This window comes from Peromyscus californicus, unplaced genomic scaffold (genome assembly GCF_007827085.1).
Source record: "Peromyscus californicus insignis strain IS unplaced genomic scaffold, ASM782708v3 Scaffold_14__1_contigs__length_90479793_seg_2, whole genome shotgun sequence".
Classification (NCBI taxonomy): domain Eukaryota; kingdom Metazoa; phylum Chordata; class Mammalia; order Rodentia; family Cricetidae; genus Peromyscus; species Peromyscus californicus.
Window position 1 is genome coordinate 16,671,090 of NW_026294436.1, and position 19,205 is coordinate 16,690,294.

At 38.7% G+C, this 19,205-nt stretch overlaps 1 protein-coding gene across 2 annotated transcripts in view; it reads left to right on the forward strand.

The window, feature by feature from the left end:
- The window catches only part of Thsd7b (thrombospondin type 1 domain containing 7B), an 831,070-nt gene that overhangs the window by 591,676 nt on the left and 220,189 nt on the right, over positions 1–19,205 (forward strand). For both annotated transcript variants that reach the window (XM_052736826.1, XM_052736827.1), the window contains exons 13-14: positions 3,708–3,902; positions 8,476–8,742. In XM_052736826.1, the coding sequence (XP_052592786.1) occupies positions 3,708–3,902; positions 8,476–8,742 (462 nt within the window). The remainder of the gene's footprint in view (positions 1–3,707; positions 3,903–8,475; positions 8,743–19,205) is intronic.

A 19,205-nucleotide genomic window follows, 5' to 3' on the forward strand; every position in this document is an offset into this window, starting at 1 on the left:
ACATGCTTTAGTAGAAGAACAGGAAAACAACCTCAGTCACCACAGCCCTAGGAAACACCTACATGAACTAATAAAACACCTAAAAATGAACTTAACATGGAAAAATGAAAGACCTTCCCAGTGAAAAAATTAAAACCATGAAGGAAGAGAACCTCTTCAAGAGATTGTGTGAGGAGACCGAACAGCCACACATGAAAGAATGAAATTAGATTTCTGTCTCACACCTCTATACAAACCAACACCCACTGGATCGAAGGCCTTCAAATCAGATCTAAAATTCTGAAATTGTTAGGGAGGAAAACTCAAGAAATCATTTCAATATACAGGAATAGGCCCCAGCTTCTTGAAAGTGACTCTAGTTACTTGTGAAGTCATGCCCACACCAGATCATTGGAGTCATGTGAAGTTGAAAAGCTCCTGTGCAGAAAAGGAGGGAATGAAGCAAAAGCCCACTGGAGGGGAGAAAGCTTCTGACAGAAAAGTAATACCTAGAATGCACAAAGAATTTGAAAACTAAATACTGGGAGTCAATCACATTACCCAATTAAGGGGGTTGGGGAGATGACTCGGTGGTTAAGAGCACTTATTGCTCTTGCTGAAGTTCGAGATTCAGTTCCCAGAACACACATGGTGATCCACAACCATGCATAACTCCATTTCCAGAGAATCTGATAACCTCTTGTGGACTCTGTGAGATCCAGTCATAAGGCACACATACAACCATGCAGACAAAACACTCAAAATAGAATATATAGGCACAAGAAAGAAACTGATAGTACTGAAAAGATAAAGTACAACAGCCAATAAACATGAAAAAACTTCAACATCACTACCCATCAGAGAAATATCACCCTAGTCAGAACAGCTGTCATAAGAAAAGCAGAACATACATCTGTCTAGTTGGACTGGCACTATTTGTTGAAGATGATGTCTTCTCCAGTGTATAGTTTGGCTTCTATGTTAAAAATAAAGAGTTCATGGGTGTGCAGAATTATGTTTTAATCCTATTCCACTTGTCAGTGTGTCTGATTTATGACAATTTCCTGGTGTTTTTATGACTACAGCTCTGTAATATAACTTGAAATCTGAGATGATGAGACTTCTAGCAGCTCTTGTTTAAGATTACATTTTCAATTCTGTGAATAATTGTGTAGGAATTTTGGTGGAAATCATATTGAATCTGTAGGTTGATTTTTGTTGGGTGGCCATTTTGACAATATTGATACTACTGATGATCTAGGAAAGCTATTCCCTTGAAATTTCAACACTATTGCTGCCTAAACAAACCTAAACAATACCAGTTGACCAGTTGATCAGTTGACATGCCAATTTCAAGGGGGGATTTTAGGAAGCCCCCACTCCTAAATCAAGAGCTACAAGCAATTAATTGCTACTGAGGGGGGAAGATTTGTTTTTTCCAGAGATGAGATTCTCAATAAGTAAATTATACAATCTCAAGTGGTCAGCACAAACACATATACCAATGAGAAACACTAAATAGATTCAGTAGGTTGTGTGCATGTGTGCGTGTGTGTGTGTGTGTGTGTGTGTGTGTGTGTGTGTGTGTTATGTAACAATATTAAAGAAGAAAAAGTCATGAATTTGAGAGGGAGAGGAGTGAGACATGGGATAAGTTGGAAAGGAATGAGAGAGGTGAAAATGATATAAATATGATACTGATGTATAAAAGTCTTAAAAATAAAAATTTAAATGAAAAAGATATGTTACATATGCACAAAAGAATTTTATATATTTTGTCATAAAGAACAAACTTATCCAATCTACAGGAAAATTTATCCAACTTCAGATTATCATTTTAACAAAATTACATCAAATTCAAAAAGACAAATGTTATGTGTGTTTTCTACTATTGATGGATCCTGTATTTTATATAATACATAAAATCATGTATATAAACATGTATGGCATAAAAATAGAAGTGTAATTGTCTAAGGGAATGAGGGTGCTAATAAAGGATAGGAAGGGAATGGAGAACGGAAGAAAGTGGGGAGGAAAAGGGGGGAAGAAAGAAAGGGAGGAGGGAAACTAAGTATATGGGTCATTGTCAAAATACATTTTATCCTAATATGAACATGCTCTTGTGAAACCTAGGACTCTATACAACAAATACATATCAATAAATGTATTTACAAAGATTGCTAAGAAATATAACATACAAAATCAAAAGATAACAAAAGTTTACTTGGCTGGAAACTGAGGACAGAGGAAAAGGAATTTTTGAACACTGTAGATGGGAATGTACACAAATTCAGTCCTCATAAGAAACCACATGGATGTTCCTAAATAACAAAATTGTCCTCTAGGCTAGGGGTCACATATCAGATATCCTGCATAGCAGATATTTAAATTACAATTCATAACAGAGCAAAATTACTGTTATGAAGTGGCCATGAAAATAATTTTATGGTTGGGGGTCAGCACCGACGTAAGGAACTGTATTAGAGGGTCACGGCATTAGGAAGGTTGAGAACCACTGCTCTAAACAATATCTCTAGTTATACAAAGGAAGTGAAATCATCACCATATAAAGGTTAAAAAAAATATCAAATTAACTCACCAAACAGATACCATGTCCAATAGCTAGGGGTGGGTAGTGGTGAATGGTGGGTCAGAATCATACGGAGGACTTAGAGAAAAACGTGTTCCCAGTATGTTGCCAGAGATGCTGACACTAGTGTATATACTAGCACAGAACCATGGAAACGAATTGTTCAAATGTAGCCTGTCTGGAGACATTTCAGATGGTAATGACCTGAAGTGGTGTGTGCTAATAGTAGATAATGGGTAGACAGGCCAGGGAAGCCGCTATACAGCTTACCACGCACAATCAGGCACCTACAAAAAACATTTTCCAGTCTAAATTTCCAATAGTGCTGAGACTGAGAAGTTTTTATCTAAAGAGAGTAGCTATCTACCCTATACGTCTTGCAGAGTTCGTAATTAATCAAGTGAATCAAAGTGTCAAGTGTTCTTAATCAAGGATTTTAAACATTAGTCCACAGCATCAAAGAAAATTTCACAAATATCCTACCTCATAGTTGTTAGTAATGATATGTCTAGACACATTTCTAAAGAAAAAGGTTGTGGGAGAAGTTTCGAGAAGTTGCTTGAAACGGATGTGATGTTTGTCGTGGGAATCATCTGGTTAGATTATGACTATTCTGAAGAAATGATTTAAAGGTTAACTGATGCTTAAACTTGTTTAGAGTTAGCAGAAATCCCTCCTTAAGTACCGTGATGGAAACAGAACTTCTTCCATCCCATAGCTGCCATCTCACCATCCAAGCAGAAGAAAGCCAGCTTGTCAAATGTCCACACGACTTTCCAACAATGGGTTTGTCCTTTTTTACCCTCATCTCAGTCTGTTTCACGGACGCACTTTCCTACTTTTATTCCATCTCTAGGGATCAAATGCTCCTAAGGAGGAAGTATAATAAATTACTGGAAGTTATTTTGGTTCCTGTCAATGCAAGGTTTGGATTAATAATGAAACCAATTAAATCCTCAAATACCTCCGATGGCAACAATAAAAATTTAATTTCCAGGGAGCAGTGAGGTTAGCTATGTTGAACACCATATGCAATCACATATTTTCAAGCACTGGGGACTTCTACTATTTTGTCAAAGAAAAAGCACCTCACTGGTTTGATCAAAGTGATAACAAAAGAATGTATGCTCTTTCCTAGCTGTCTTGTGCATCTCTGATGATAACCAGTCTGCAGAAATGACAGAATGCCTCAAGCAGATGAATGGCATGCCACCCCTGGTGCAAGAATGCACCATTCCTTGTCGGGAAGACTGCACCTTCACCCCTTGGTCTAAGTTTACACCCTGCTCCAAGAACTGTGAAGCAACCCAGATCAGGAGACGGCAACTCACAGGTAGGATGTGCCTGCCATTGCTGCTTCAGCCAAGGCACTCTGCTCAGAATACCTTATGTAAAACACAAGTTCCAACAGAAAGAAATGTGATCTGCTATCTCCTTCCTCTGCACTCCCAGTACATACCCTTAAGTCTTGCAGCAATATCTAATTCCTAGTAGATACCTGGCTAATATTTGTGAGGTGAATGGAAGATAGGACCATTGATGTCCATTAAGTTTTCTACATAGTTTTATAATCCTTATGCTCATAAGGTGAATTTTATGCAACAAATTACTTTGCATATCCCATGGCAAAGTTCCTGGTGTGTTATCTTAACAAAAGTTTGGCAAGCTTAAAAACAGTCACTGCTATTTCTTTCTTTCAGAAAGAAGGTGAAATAACTGACATTATTGTCATTTGCCATTACCTGATAAGCAATTTGACCCTTTCAGACTTTAATGGTATAAGGTAAAAGTCAAATTACACATGCGGATTCTTTTGTGTCTTATTACATCCTGTCAGAATGTAATAAGATACTGTGTATCTCTGCAAAGGTTAATAGAAATTGAAGCAGATCCGAGTTTAGTTGGCATACTAGAGCATTTTTTTTTTTGCTGGCAATATAAAAATAACTGCTGCAAAATGTACTGTTTGTGTAGATAATGTCATGTGATTTCTCTTAAGTGTATATGTGTGTTTGTAGGAAATGAAATTCAGGGAATGGAGAACCAAAAGAAAAATGCCCAAATAATCACTGAGATGATGTAATTGGCATCAACATTGAAGGATTTTGCACAGATGATCATTGGTTTTTGTGGGCAGTTCAAAGTCACTTGGCTTCAAGATCCACTGTTCAAGAGCACTATTTACCTGATCACATTAATAATTCAGCTCTCTAAAATTGGTTCACTTGATAGACTAGAGCTTTTGCAGAATTTCTGCATACATACTGCACCTAGAAATCTACACGCCAAGTGAAGGAAAAATATATAATCAGAAGAGAATTTGCAAATGAGGGATGCCGCCCTTACTGCTTTGTATAAAAGGACTGTCCATATGTAATTATATGTAACACTGCTTTCATGGTTCAGATAAAAACATCTCATAGAAAAAGCAATCCAATAGGATAGAACAAACATGACAGACCAGATCTGAACTTGGAGACCAGTCTCCAGCTACATCCTGCACATACACAGTGTGTCAGAAGCCATTACTCCAGCAACGCTTCACATCTCTGAGGTAAAGGAGAACTTCCAGTGGTGAGAAAGATTGTAGTTAGTAGCCAGGGTTATCCCTTGTCTTGGAGGTTTGCTAATGATATTTAGCTAATGATATTTAAAATAAGAGGGACTGTTTTACAGCCAGCACCATTTTTGTTGTAAATTGTTAAAAGTTGAATGAATTTGAACTTTAAGATGTATTTTCTATAAAAGTACATATTGAAGACTGTTTTAAATTATCCTATGATTCAAACTTAGTGATTACTTATACTAAAAGGTTGCTCAGGATTTATTGTTTGTTTTACTCCCTGCTACTGTTTTAGCTAGCTAATTGATTTTTGCACTCCTTCTGTCTAGATGACAACACAATTGATCTGTTTCATAAAATACATTAGTCATGAAAAAACAAAGAACCATTTAGAAGAATATTGATACACAAAAAGCCAAAGACACATTAAAGAACTAATGTTTATTTCTGCCCCACTTTCAAGGCTTATTATAATGATGTTAATTCTTGTGTTTTGACTTTCTCCCGTGATATTTGGCAGAAATCTTAATGAATATTCTCTAACATTAATGCCAATAGGAGCCAGATGACTTACACCATGGAACATAGACACACAAGGCACTCTGGTGACTATTGGCCATCTAGAATGTCACCTTTTTTGTTGCAGCTCCTACTAAGGGTTTTTAATTTACCATCTGGGTGTTCCTTATTTGTTTCTAAACTATTCTTTACAGACTCTAGATGGAACGATAAGTAAAGCAATTGTTTATTAAATGATAGATATATTGAATTCATTATCCAGGAACATACACATTACTATATCACTCACAGTTTGACTTAAGGGGAAAGGTCCTTGCCTTTGTGCTGGGGACTGATTTGTTTAGTCTAGCTTGGTCTGAGTCTAAAGGTCAGTGCTGGTTTTGATTAGAATGCAATCAAAGTGAAGCCCAGGTACTAATGTGTTTCTTATTGGTGGAATCCTTTCCACATTAACTCACTTCAATCCTTCTTCAAACAGGGTGGCCGTGTAATTAAGAGGGAAATCACAATCAGAGACAGCATCTATTTGTATAGGATGTTTGTTCCCTGCTAACTTCTGTTTTCTTTGTCGATGAACATGTTTTCCCCTGGTCTTCCTTCTTGTCATCCCCTTTCTCCTCCTGTTGCCCTCCACTGCAGAGAGAGAATTAAGCTGGAGACTTAGAGGTGTGAGCACATAGAGGGGTGTCTGCTAGAAAAAAAAGAAAGGATGACTTAAGGGCTCCTGGAACATTATTCCAAATGTTGTCATTAGTCCTATGTAGGGATTGTACCAAAATAATTCAGGTGTGACACTGTAATCTCCCCTGGCATTGTTGGCAAATACAGGGCAGACTGTGGGGCAGGGGGTAAGCTCAGTTTTACTGCAGTGAATTCAACAACTGTTGGAGGTGCAGGCTTCTAGCCTGTGGTCCACAGACTTGAGCAAGAAATCTTGGGTAACATTAATAATTTGGAGCGTAGGAATTATAAATAGTAATTTAAGCTCTACTACATGAGCCCAGAGATGAGAACCTAGCAGGGTCCAATGAGGAAACTCATCAGCCCAATGCAGTGCAGATGGAGAACATTCACTAAACAGGTAAAGCTGTAATAGTGACATGTGGCTGGTGGGATGGTGGAACCCAGAACAGGAGTAAGGGTCAAAAGAGTGTATTATGATGGAATATAAGAAAATCTCAAATATAAGGTGATAATCAGCACTCTGAAAGATCACTGACAATCAAATTTGAAAGAAAAAGAAATTGCTTCCTGATGCATGCATCTTTGTTTTATCATTTTGGTAAAAGTGATGCCAAGGCCCAGGGTAGGCTTGGAATCCAAGACTAAGTAGGCTGAAAACAAAGAGGAAGGTGCAGAGACGGAGATGAAGTTCAATAGCATTTCCTGTGAGGAGTACAGCTCTAGCCACGGCGGGTAGAAAGGAATGGGACTGTGCAGTGATGAATGTCATAGCCAGGAAGCTTTCAGGGCAGTGATGATATCTGTGTTCGTCAAACTGATTCTAAGTGTCCCTAATGGCAGACATGAGTGAATGCAGCACCCTGAAAGGCCAAAACATGGTTCACATCATGGTAGAACAATCCTTGGTAAAGGTATAGTTCACATCAGGCAAGAGAGATTCAGATTTCAAAGGAATCCTTCCAAATTATTTGTAAGCATAAATAACATGCTCATATGTCAATCACCCACCAGGCAACATTTGTAGAGTCGTGCATGAGGCAGACCATGTGACAATGAGAAAACTGCCCACACATCGGCTTATATCAAGTATTTGCAAGATAGCCATAAAGCTCACAAATGGACCAGTAAAGCTGCCTATGACCTGTATAACCAGAGTGTGACTTAAGCTAAGGACTCACTAATGAGAGACGAAATGATGAAATGATTTCATCTAGGAAAGTTATAACAACATAGAGGGAACATGTTGACAGAGAAGTTACATCAAGTCTCCGGCCAGGCTGGAATTGGGAAACATGATATTCAAGTAGTCACAGGTCTGAAAATGACAGTTTCTACATTGTCATTACTCAAAGATGGGAATACAGCTAAAAGTTCTGCCAGTTAGTAGGTAAGATGAAGTCACACCAAGATTGTCAAGTTCAAAGGGTTTCTCAAATGGAAGTCACTGATTTTTCTCTAACCACGAAGTGGGTTCTGGTTTTTTATTTCAAATCATTGCTAATTTTAACATTTATAAGGTGTCTGATTTCAGGAAACAAGGTGAGTTTCACTTTGTGCATACCATGATGTAACCTCCACCTTCATTTTGAGCTTCTCATGATGTGGAGAAGATAATTTGGCTTTTTGGGGAATTTAATTTGTAGTTATTTGCAGGAAAAGGAAAGGGCTTACCACTTATGCTTTTATTGGTTTCCCTGGAAATCATTCAGGAAGATAAGAGTAACCAAACTGTTGGTAAATAAGTAGAGTGACAGTGATATCACCTGAACATACCCCATCTTGTCTGAGTCAGGTTTGCTGGGTTAGGAACAGGGTGGGAGAAAAATATAAAAGAAAATAATGAGAGTTTTATAAAGAGAGACCTGGCACAGCAAGCATGATGCTTTGTGCCATGTTTAAAACAAAAATCTTTTTTTTTTCTTTTCAAATTAATTTGAATTTCATGGTTTCTCAGAATACTGCTTACATGGTCCTAGAATTTATTTCCATTTCCATGGCAAAAAAAAAAAAAAGAGTTATAAAAAGATTTGAAACTTTATTTAATGCTTAACGTTCAACTGGTTGTTTATATACAAAAATGTGAGTGGCTTTCAACAGAACATCAGGTACAAAACTAACACCACTGTGTGTCTTGTAACAGGGAAAAGCAGGAAGAAAGAGAAATGCCAGGATGCTACCCTGTACCCTCTGGTGGAAATGGAACCGTGTCCCTGTGATGCATTCATGTCCCATCCGTATGGAAACTGGTCAGCTTGCATTCTACCGGAAAGCAAAAGGGATCCTCAGCGAGGAGGCTTGTGGGCGCCAGGAGCTGACAAAGAATGTGGAGAAGGCGTGCGCTATCGAGCAATAGCATGCTCTGATAAAAACGGAAGACCCGTTGACCCCTCGTTCTGCAACAGCACTGGTAAGGAGGTGGATGAGGAGGAGCAGCTAAGGACTTGTATGGCACTCGGGAGGTTTGTCCAAGGTCTAGAAATTATCAGAGAGTCATTCTTTAAGAACGACTGTCATTCTCATTTGTCAATAGCATACTGCCACTGTGAAGATCTGAACTATACCAATGGCAGATGCTTGATCCCGCTAGTCTTTCCTTAATTCACCTTGCCTTGTTGGTCACTTGCTTCCTGTTAGTCAGCAAGGTTGTTTCTTTTCACTGAAAAAGCTCAAGCCCCATGTAAATGAATACAGATTTTGTGGTGGTTTTTTGTTTTTGTTTTGTTTTGGTTTGGTTTTTTATGCTTTCGCCATATACATAGCGGGGAAATCACCATTTGAGTTTCTTCTGGGGTAGCTGATAAAATATCAATTGGAAAAACTGACTTTCAATGTTTCCAGTGTAAATATAAATGCACACAAGTGAATAAAATAATAGAAATGAATGGGGCCATCTGGGTGAGTCTTGTTAGATATTATTTGGAGAGAAGATTGAATTTTTGAGCCTCGGAATGTCTGAGCTATGAGTGACTGGAAGGCTAAATTCACCTGCTGTGCAGGTGGTGGACAAAGCTGCGGCTGGCGGTCAGGATGGAGGCTATGCATTTCTGGCTTAAATTTTCTCCTTATGTTACCTTTTATTTACAAGACCAAACAAGGTATGGGTTCCAGAGAGGAGTAGACAAAGAGGAAATTCGTGTTTGGTTAATTGTGTAAGCAGATGGATAGAATTTATTCTTAGCCATTGATATCTTGGTTTTAGACAGCTTTTTTCATTAATAGCAGAAACAGCAGAGTAAATTTGGTTCTAATGTGAGAGTAAGGCAAATGGCAGTTTTGTTATAGACAATATAGTCCATCTCTAGGTAAGACACACCCCTACCATTGTTTACCTGCAACTCCAGGGTCAGGGATTCTTTGAATTACCGCCACTGGCGCCACCATCTGGCTCCTTGGTTAGTCTGCAGAACTGTATGGAGTGATCTGACTTTTATAAATATTAAACAGCAAAAAATGAACACATTCTAAGGAAGTCAGAGTTGGTAGCATTCATCTTTCATTGCATACTTGTTTTATATATTCACTATGTAAAAGCATATATGTTGAATATTTGCTGCATACCTCCCTTCTCCCTTCCAAATGCTAAGTAGGCTGAATGCTGCTAGGCTCCAGAGATTTAGGATCATCTGGCTGTAGACCTAATTTTCTTCAATAATTTGTGTTCACTAGTGTAAGGTTATTGAGGGACCCAGGAAGAATTTTTACAGTAAGAGATTGACATTTAAAGAAGCACAAAAGGAATGTAAGTCCTGATTAGCTCTGAGGATGCTGACTAGAAAATACTTGGCTAGACCTTAGGGAAGCCCTCACTGGAGTGCTGTCAATCTGCAATGAGAAAGATGAGAAAACAGGAGAGTAGATAGTACATACCAAGACCATTTCCCTCAGTTAGATCTCAAGCCGGAAGTATGCTCCGGAAAATAATAGTACAAAAAGGAGCACTTTTCCTTTGAATGCTCAGTGAGGGAGGAGTTATACAAAGTGAGGTTGAAGTCAGGAGAGTCTTGGGAAATCAGCTCAGGAGCATAGATCTCATTCAACTGCAGCAATAAGCTGGGGAGAGGGAGAGGGAGAGCAGCTGATGTCATTCGTGTTTCAAAAAGACTGCTTCTAGCCACTGTCTGCAGAAAGACTTAAAAGAGGAAAGGGCACCCCTGGAACCGATGTCCATTTGCCAAGGTAAGGCATGAGGGGAGGATAGGAGAAGATGATGGCAATAAAGATACTTAAAGAACTGCCTTAAAGTGAAGACCATAGAGCACATTGAAAAGATTCTTCACCCACAAGGACATTCATCTTCTTCAGATGTTGTTATCTTAGTTAGCTCTTCCTTCATGGTGACAAGATTCCTGAGAAAGCAACTTGAAAATCAGGAAATCTCCCATGAAATTCAGGGTCTCAGAGTTTTCAGTGTGTGGGCAATCATCATCATTGCTCTTCGACATATATCAAGGAAGCAGCAGAGCTCTAGGTTGTAGTAGAGGAAAGCTGCTCACCTCGCAGTTTCCAGGAAGCAGAGAGAGGGGAGAAGGAAAAGCTACAGCTTTCAAAGGTATGGCCCTAGCAGCCTTTCTCCAAGTCATAGCCTTAATATGAACTCAGCGACAGACTAACCCACTGAGGGAGCTAGTGCCCTCATGATCCAGTTACCTCTCAATAGCACCACCTGCTAGAGACCACACCCTCCCCACGTGCACCTTTCTGCAGAGCATTTCATATTCTCACTGTAACATTTCACATCTGCACTAGTGACTCTCCTGTCTTGGCACTGTGATAAAACATGTGATATGTGGCTTAAGCAGTTTAGCAGTGGAAGAGTTTAGTTTGGCGCTTGGCTTGGGGGTAAAGTCTATCACAGCAGGGAGGCATGGTGACAGGAGCTGCTTATGGATGTGGTGGCAGGAATATGAATCTACCTTCACACATCTTAGGGGATTGCTAATGCCCATCTGGCTTTCTCCTTTCCCTCATGTTCATTCAGTCTAGAACTTCAGCCTAGGAGATGATACCATATACAATCTAGGTAGGTCTCCCTCACACAGTTATTCCCTATGGAAACACCTCCATGGACATACTCAAGGTGACCTTGAGGTTTATTAACCCAGTCAAATTAGCCCTCCTGGTACCCCCAAACTCACGTTGTTCTCATCATAAAACTGTACTCAGTCCATCTTCAAGAGTCCTTACAATCTTCTCATTTCCAGCATTGCCTTGCACAAAAATTCCAAATGCAAAGTTTCTTGTGAGACTGAAGGTAAACTCTTAGTTGTGGGCCCTGCAAGATCAAAATGAAAATACTTATTTCCAGCTTACGGAAGTAGACACAGTATACATTCCTATCAAAAAAGGGAGGGGGTAGTAGAAAAATAAGGAAGTATTAGACCAAAGCAAGACCAAAACCTAACAGGGCGAATATCAAAACCTTGTTTGTCATCCTTAGCTCACAGCAAGGGTAATATGAGCTTAAAGGACTTAAGCAGCACTGCCCATGGGCTTGCTGGTTGTCATTCCCAAGGCCCTTCTCTGAGGCTGGTGCTGCTTATTCATAGTAGCTTTGCCTGCAGACAGTCTTCCTTTCCAGGGTCTTTCTCTCCACCTCAGTTTCTCTCTCAGCTCCATCTATCATGCCTTTAGGAGCCTCTTACAAAGATTTCAACCTTCTGACATATTCTCTAGCTTCCTAAAGTGTAGTGGATATGGAAGAAGGCATTCCCAGGGCCTTGCCACTTGGCCAGTATTGATGTTGACTCTAATACCTTTCTGCAGAAAATAAGGTATATTTTGATACTTCTTAAGGGAGAATCCCAAATGAAACCCGTATGTAACTTCCTTCAACCTAATTGTAAAAGAGGTATTTGTTTATGTGGTACAAGAAAATAAACAACTTGCAAACAGGTGATTTTCAATTAATCAATACTGGTTTCTATATTTCCTTCAGGGTAAACAATTAAAAATCCTATGAAGACATGCAAAGTATATCATTATCTGCCATGCTTTAAAAAGTAACTTAGGGGCTGAGGAGATTGCTCCATGGGTAAGGATCCTTGCTTTGCAAGCCTGAGGACCTAGTTTTAATCCTCAACATCCAGCACCCAAATGAAGTAAAACATTGGGAATGGCATTGTTGCCTGTGCCTAATAACCTGAGCATTTGGGGATGGAGACAAAGAGATCCCAAGAATGCTCTGGCCAGCAAACCTCACCAAATCAACAAGCTTCAAGTTCAGTAAGAAACTTTTATGCAGGACAAGAAGAGACCTCCTATGGAGGTTCATGCACCCATATATCCATGTGCATCTGCATTACCATACCATACCCTCTCATGCATACATACATACACTAAAATATATAATATAGTATGGTATGGTATGATATGATATGATATGATATATGATATGATATGATATGATATATGGTGAGGACCAGCCAAGATGTGTACTGTCCACTTCCATTAGGCATTGCCCTGGAGAGTCTATCCCAGGCAATGTGGCAAACTATAAAATAAATGAAATGAAATAATGTTTTAAAGTGCTTAGATTTAAAAGGAAGATGTAAAACCATTACTCTTGCAAATAACATGTGCCTGTAAAGAGCAACCCCTTAGGGAACCCTGTTTTCTCCAACCCTCACAGTTAATAAATGAATCCAGTAAGTTTTCAGGGTGCAATATAATATTTCAGAAGTCAGCTATAATTATATTAACAAGGAATAATCAGAAAATATAACTAAGAAGAAATTTTTTATTAATAATAGCATCAGAGTCTGGGTCCATGCTGCAGCCATGGGCCATGTCTAGGTCCAAGGTCCTATGGCAACCAAAGTCTGTGTTGATGTCTGTGGCCCATGTTACCACCAAAGGCCATGCAGATGTATGTGGTCTGCTCTGTCACCTGAAGCTATGATGATGTCCGTGGTCTGGGCGGCCTCTGAGCCTTCTCTGGGTCCTTGGTCCCACTGCAGCAAGGCCACTGAGGGCAGGCCACTGAGAATTTGACCATGCTCCAGGGAGTATATAGATAACACAAATTAGACTTGTTTTTGGGGGGAAGGGGCCTCACGGATCAGGGGTTGGATATGGAAGGACTGAGGAAGTGAGTATGATCAGATTGCATGATGTGAAATTCCCAAAGAATCGATAAAAATATTATATTAAAAAATAATAGCATCAGAAAAATCCAATGTATTTAACAATAAATTTTAACAAAGGAAATTAAGAATATGCGTTCTGAGTACAATAAAGTACTGTTTAGAGAAATCAGGTACCTAAATAAATGGGAACACACGATAGCAATGGATGAGAAATCTTCAAATGGCTAAAAATGAAGTGTTTCTCAGTTGACCTACAGATTCAGTGTAATCTCTACCCAAAGTTTGATTTGCTATTTGAATAAATATAGAGATGACGTGAAAACTGTATGGAAATATAGTAAACCAAGAACATTTGGACAATCTTGAAAGAGAAGAGCATGGTTCCTGATTTCAAAACTTCTTACAAAGATGCAATTGATAAAACCAGATGGTACTGTCATCACAGAAGTGTATCAGAATGAAGTAGCGCTGGGAATGAAGCCAATGCTTTCATTCATGAGCAATTGACGTTCGGCAAGGGATCCAGGACAATTCCGTAAGGAAGGAACACTTAATTCCAGGAGTAATGCTGGAAAAAGAGGACATGCAAAGGGATCGAGCTTAGCAAAACTCAATGCAAAGTGGATGTTGGGCTAAATGGCCAAAGCTTTAGAACAATAGGAGATAACATGACACTATCTTCTAGATTGATGTCAAACAGCATCTTCTTGGATGTCACACCAAAAGTAGTAGCAACAAAGGAAAATATGAAGTTGATTTTACCAAAAGGAGATGCTTTTGTGTTGTAACAGATACCATAAAGAATGCATGCAAGCAGTGTTATCTTGATATCAGATTAAAAATGACTCTATAATAAATAATACAAGCACATTCACACACACACACACACACACACACACACACACACACACACACACACACATATATATATATATATATATATATATATATATATATATATATATATATATATATAATGATACCAGCAGAAACATTCAGTTGTATGACTGTGTGGCACTTATAACATGAAATACATGATGATTTGATACGAAAATGTGATAGGTCACATTAAAGAATCAAAAGCAAAAAATCATAGGGCTATCTCAGTAAATGTAGAAAAAGTTCTTGGAAACCTTCAGCATCTTGTGTGATTAAAATTTCCACATAGAGATGAGCATGGTCAGCCCCTGGTTGTGAGCCCATAGTTAGCACCGGACTCAGCGGTGAGAAGTCTAAATATTTTGTCTAATTTTGGAATAAAGCATGGTTACATTTTCCTGCTAGGTGTTGTTGGGACAATTAGGGAAGAAAAGGAAATAAAAGGCACCTAAATAAGAAAAGAGGAGGAATACAATTGGCTCAATTATTCAGAGACTGTAATCTCATGGAGTAGCTAATGAAGATTCCAACAAAGATCTTTTAGAACTAATACACGAATTGTTTCATTTGCAGGCTACAGAAATAAGTTATATTCTATACAGTAAAACTAACTCTGCAGTAAAGAAATTAATCAACTGGAATAGTAAGTAACAAGTGATCTGATCAGGGAAATGAGAGAGGGGGTTTTTTTAGGGAAGGGGAGGGAAGCAAATACAGAAAAATGTAGGAGGAGAGTAACAGAATACAAGTGAGCTGATAGGAGAACTGGGAAAATGAAGGAACAGGGAGAGAGGCAAATACAGAAGAAGGAGGTAGGGGGGTAAAATAAGGATGTCTGAAAAAGCAAAAAGGAATCATACTGCTAACTTTTTCTATTTATTGAAGAAAGTGCAGTACAGCTAATTCAATATATAAGTATACATACATAGTTTTAATAAACTTTCTTATCTGGGCTGATGGTGCTTTTTCGAAGAGCCAAAGACCACCTAACAAAACCCCAGCACCAGACATAAGAATCCTTCTTTTAAGTTGTTTACCAAGGCTGTCTGAGAGATTGTAGCCTGTTGTTGGTGCCCTTGGTGCCCTTAGGTGGAAGGTAAGTCCCTAATTGCTGAAGACACCATGTACTTCAGAAACAGAGCTCAGGGACCCTGAGCTGGAACTGATCTGAATGCTGCTTCCTGCAGGACTAGCTTTCATGATACCAGAAGGACCAGGTAACTTTGAAAGGAGGGAGGTAAACAACAGTCCTACCAAGCTGTGACACTTAAGAACCATATCAAAGACCAGCATGGCACAATAACCCTAAGGGTGCAGTAGGAGCACACATACCTTGGCAGCAACCAACAGCTCTCTAATTTGACTAAGACCCACTCAACAAGAGGGAAACCATGACTGGTACTGGAAATGTAGATAACTACTCAGGGTTAGTGAAGTCATGATGATTGGAGGACCATCTATAACCACTAATTTACTGAAACAACATCATACCTAATAACAATCTACAAACGTTTGTCCTTATACACACATGGACAAATAAGTGTAGTCTTCACCCTTCATCAAAGAAACTTCTCTTTGCAACAGAGACCACTACAGAAAGCCACAACCAATCAAAACGCAGAGTTGTGGATCCCAGTCCCCATAGATACATTTACAAAATACTCTTACACTAAAGGCTCTAGGAACAGTGTGGAGGAGGTAGCAGAAAGAATGTAAGAGCAAGAGGATCAATGAGCTTTCTGTGAGATCGTGTCTCCTAGTAATAGTAGAAGCTACAGCCATGAAGTCTTACAAGGATGACTGCTCAAAGGTGAGCTGAACAAGAACAGCACCAATAGATGTGCCAAACTGGGTGAGGAAAAGCCCACAGAGCCTCAGCCATACAAAAAGAACTATAGGCAACTGAGGATAGCTGAGAGCCGGAGAGGTGGTCTTCCCCAGGGAAGAGAACACCATTTGGTTGTTCAGTGCCAAATGGTCAGTCCTGAAAACATACATATAAATAACAGCATACAGACTGAACAGCTAATATTTAGGAATATATATATATATATATATCCATGCAATAACAATTAGTGAAAAAAGAGACCATGAATTGGAAGGAGAGTGGAGAGGGGTATATGGGAGAGCTCAGAGGAGTAAGGGAAGGGAGAAATTTTGTAATTATATTATAATCTCAAAACTTAAGAAACGATCCTATTTATAGGAGTTTCCGAAAGAATAAAATGGTAATAAATTTAAACAAGAAAATAAAAGAGCACCTCACTAAAATCTAAAAGACATTAATAAAAGAAATTAAAGGCAACATGATAAATGGAAGGAGAGCCCACATTTCTGAATCAAAGGAGTAATAGTGTCAAAATATCCATTTACAGATTCAATGTGGTTACTGTTAAAAATCCAGTACCATTTTTCAGAGAAGTAGGTTAAATAACTCTTAAAAAGTATATGGAACTCTAAATGACCTTGAATAGCTCAAATGTAATGAGCAGGAAGAACAGAAATGAAATCATCACTTCCTGTTTTTAGATAGTGTTACAAAGCCCAATTGATTTAGACAGCATGATACTAGCATAAAAGTAGATATATAAACCAACAGAATGGAGTAGACAGCCCAGAAATAACCCCTAAAGACGTGCACTCTATGGATGTCACACAAGGATGCTGTATTAGTTAGGGTTCAATAGAGGAACAGAATTAACAGAGTAAATAAATATATACATAGATATTTATATATGTATATAAATTATATATAAATATGTATTTATATTATATATAAATATAGAGAGAGAAAGAGAGAGGGATGGAGGGGGAGGGAGTGGGAAATGGAGAGAGGGAGAAACAGATTAAAGATGATAGATAGATAGATAGATAGATAGATAGATAGATAGACAGACAGACAGACAAACAGGGTTTACAAGGGATCATCCAGTTAGTCCAAAAATGGCTGTCTATCAATGGAAGGTTCAGGAATCTAGTAGTTATTCAGTCCACAAGGATGATGTCTCAGCTGGTCTTCAGTGTATGCCGGAATCCCAAAGTAGGTTCTAATGGCAGTGAAGGAATGGACTATCCAACAAGAGAAAGCAAACTGAGAGCAAGCTTCACTCTTTCATGTCCTTGATATAGGCTACCTGCAGGAGTTATGGCCCAGACTAAACGTGGCTCTTCCCAAAAGAGCTGGATTAAAGGTTTGTCTTCCCCCCTCAAAAGATTCAGATTAAAAGTGTGCCCAGCTGCTTGAGTTTTAGTTAATTCCAGATGTAGCCAACTTGACAACCAAGGATAGCCACCACAGGTGCTAAGAACACACAATCTACGAAGGACAGTCTTTAATAAATGGTGTATTCACATGCAACCAAAGAGAAACTGGATTGTTCCCTTACACCATGCTCAAAAATAAACCCAAATACGCTAGACACATAACCATAAAACTCAAAACCATGAACTTCACAAAATAAATCATAATCTCAGCAACACAGGTCTTGGTGATTTTTTCACATGACACCAAAACACAAGCAAAAAAGTAAACACACACATTCACACTCAGATGTAAGTCATAGGCACCGGGGATCTTGGCTCATGAAAAGTCTATATTTTAGACTCTCTCATGCTAAATAGACAACACTAGTCAATGACATGTAGAATGCATGAAGAAGATATGAATACAGTGACCTGAAATGACAGTTTCTAGGATTATTTGGGATGTTGAAATAGCATCTCTGTAGAGAGGGTGTTTAATTTGAGACTCGAATGATGAAAGAGAAGTTGTGGTTTGAACACAGTGGTGGTGCTTGTGACTAGGTTAAATAGAGAAGTCTAGTTGGCAAATATGGGTTAAGTTTTCCTGGTCAGGCATTCATGTCTTAAAAGGACTTTGTTATTTCAGGGAAGTTTTTTTTGAGTAGTATTTGAACTTTTTTTGTAAGGAACAAATTATCCACTGTTAAATTATATCATATATATTTAAGTACATATATATATATTTAAGCTCATATTTGTATTGTATATGTATTATATATAACTACTTTATATATCAAAAGAAAATTATGCATGTCCTGCTTATGGTCACAGGCATAATAATGAAATGAAAGATATACAAATCTGTAATTGTCAATTTTGGAAACTGAGTGACCAACTGAGAAATAGCTGCCCATAGCTCATGACTCAGTGTCAGGTCAGAAACTCTCAATGTGGTTAGTCTAGCAACACTTCTCCAATGAGGTTCATGGAGAACACAGCTTTGGAAGAGGTGAGCTGCTCAAATCTGCTGTGCAAGAGGTGAGCTGCTCACATCTGCTGTGCAAGAGGTATGCTGCTCAAATCTGCTGTGCAAGAGGTATGCTGCTCAAATCTGCTGTGTGAAAGGGCCACCTGCTGGGGTCGGAAACACAAGAGCCCTTGTCATCACTTACCGTGATCTTCCCAGGGCTTCTTCCTATCCAGTCACCAGAATATTGCTACTGTGGGCCGTACCCAGAATATTGCTACTGTGGGCTGTACCCAGTACATACAGTACCCAGGGTTATGATCACATTCTGTGTTATTTCAGTTAAAGTTGGATTTGACAAGATATAAACAAGGGTAGAGAAATTATGGAAAATGGGAGACATAAAGCAATGTCCTCACAAGGCATACAAAATGCAGGGATCACAGGGACAGGATGAAGGTCAATGTGAGACAGCTCAAAGGTGACTCTGATTACAAGTGTAGAAAGAGGATAAAGTTGGGAATAATGTTGAATACTGAAATTTAGTTTATGACTGAAAAGGGGAAAACTTAGTTTGGGATGATGGGCATAGAGAGTAGAAATAAATGCTAGGGATGAAAATGCTCACAAATGAAATCACTTGATGGAAGTTTGAAGTTAAGAGAAAGAAGTGTATTTGTGGATTTGGGATGTAGG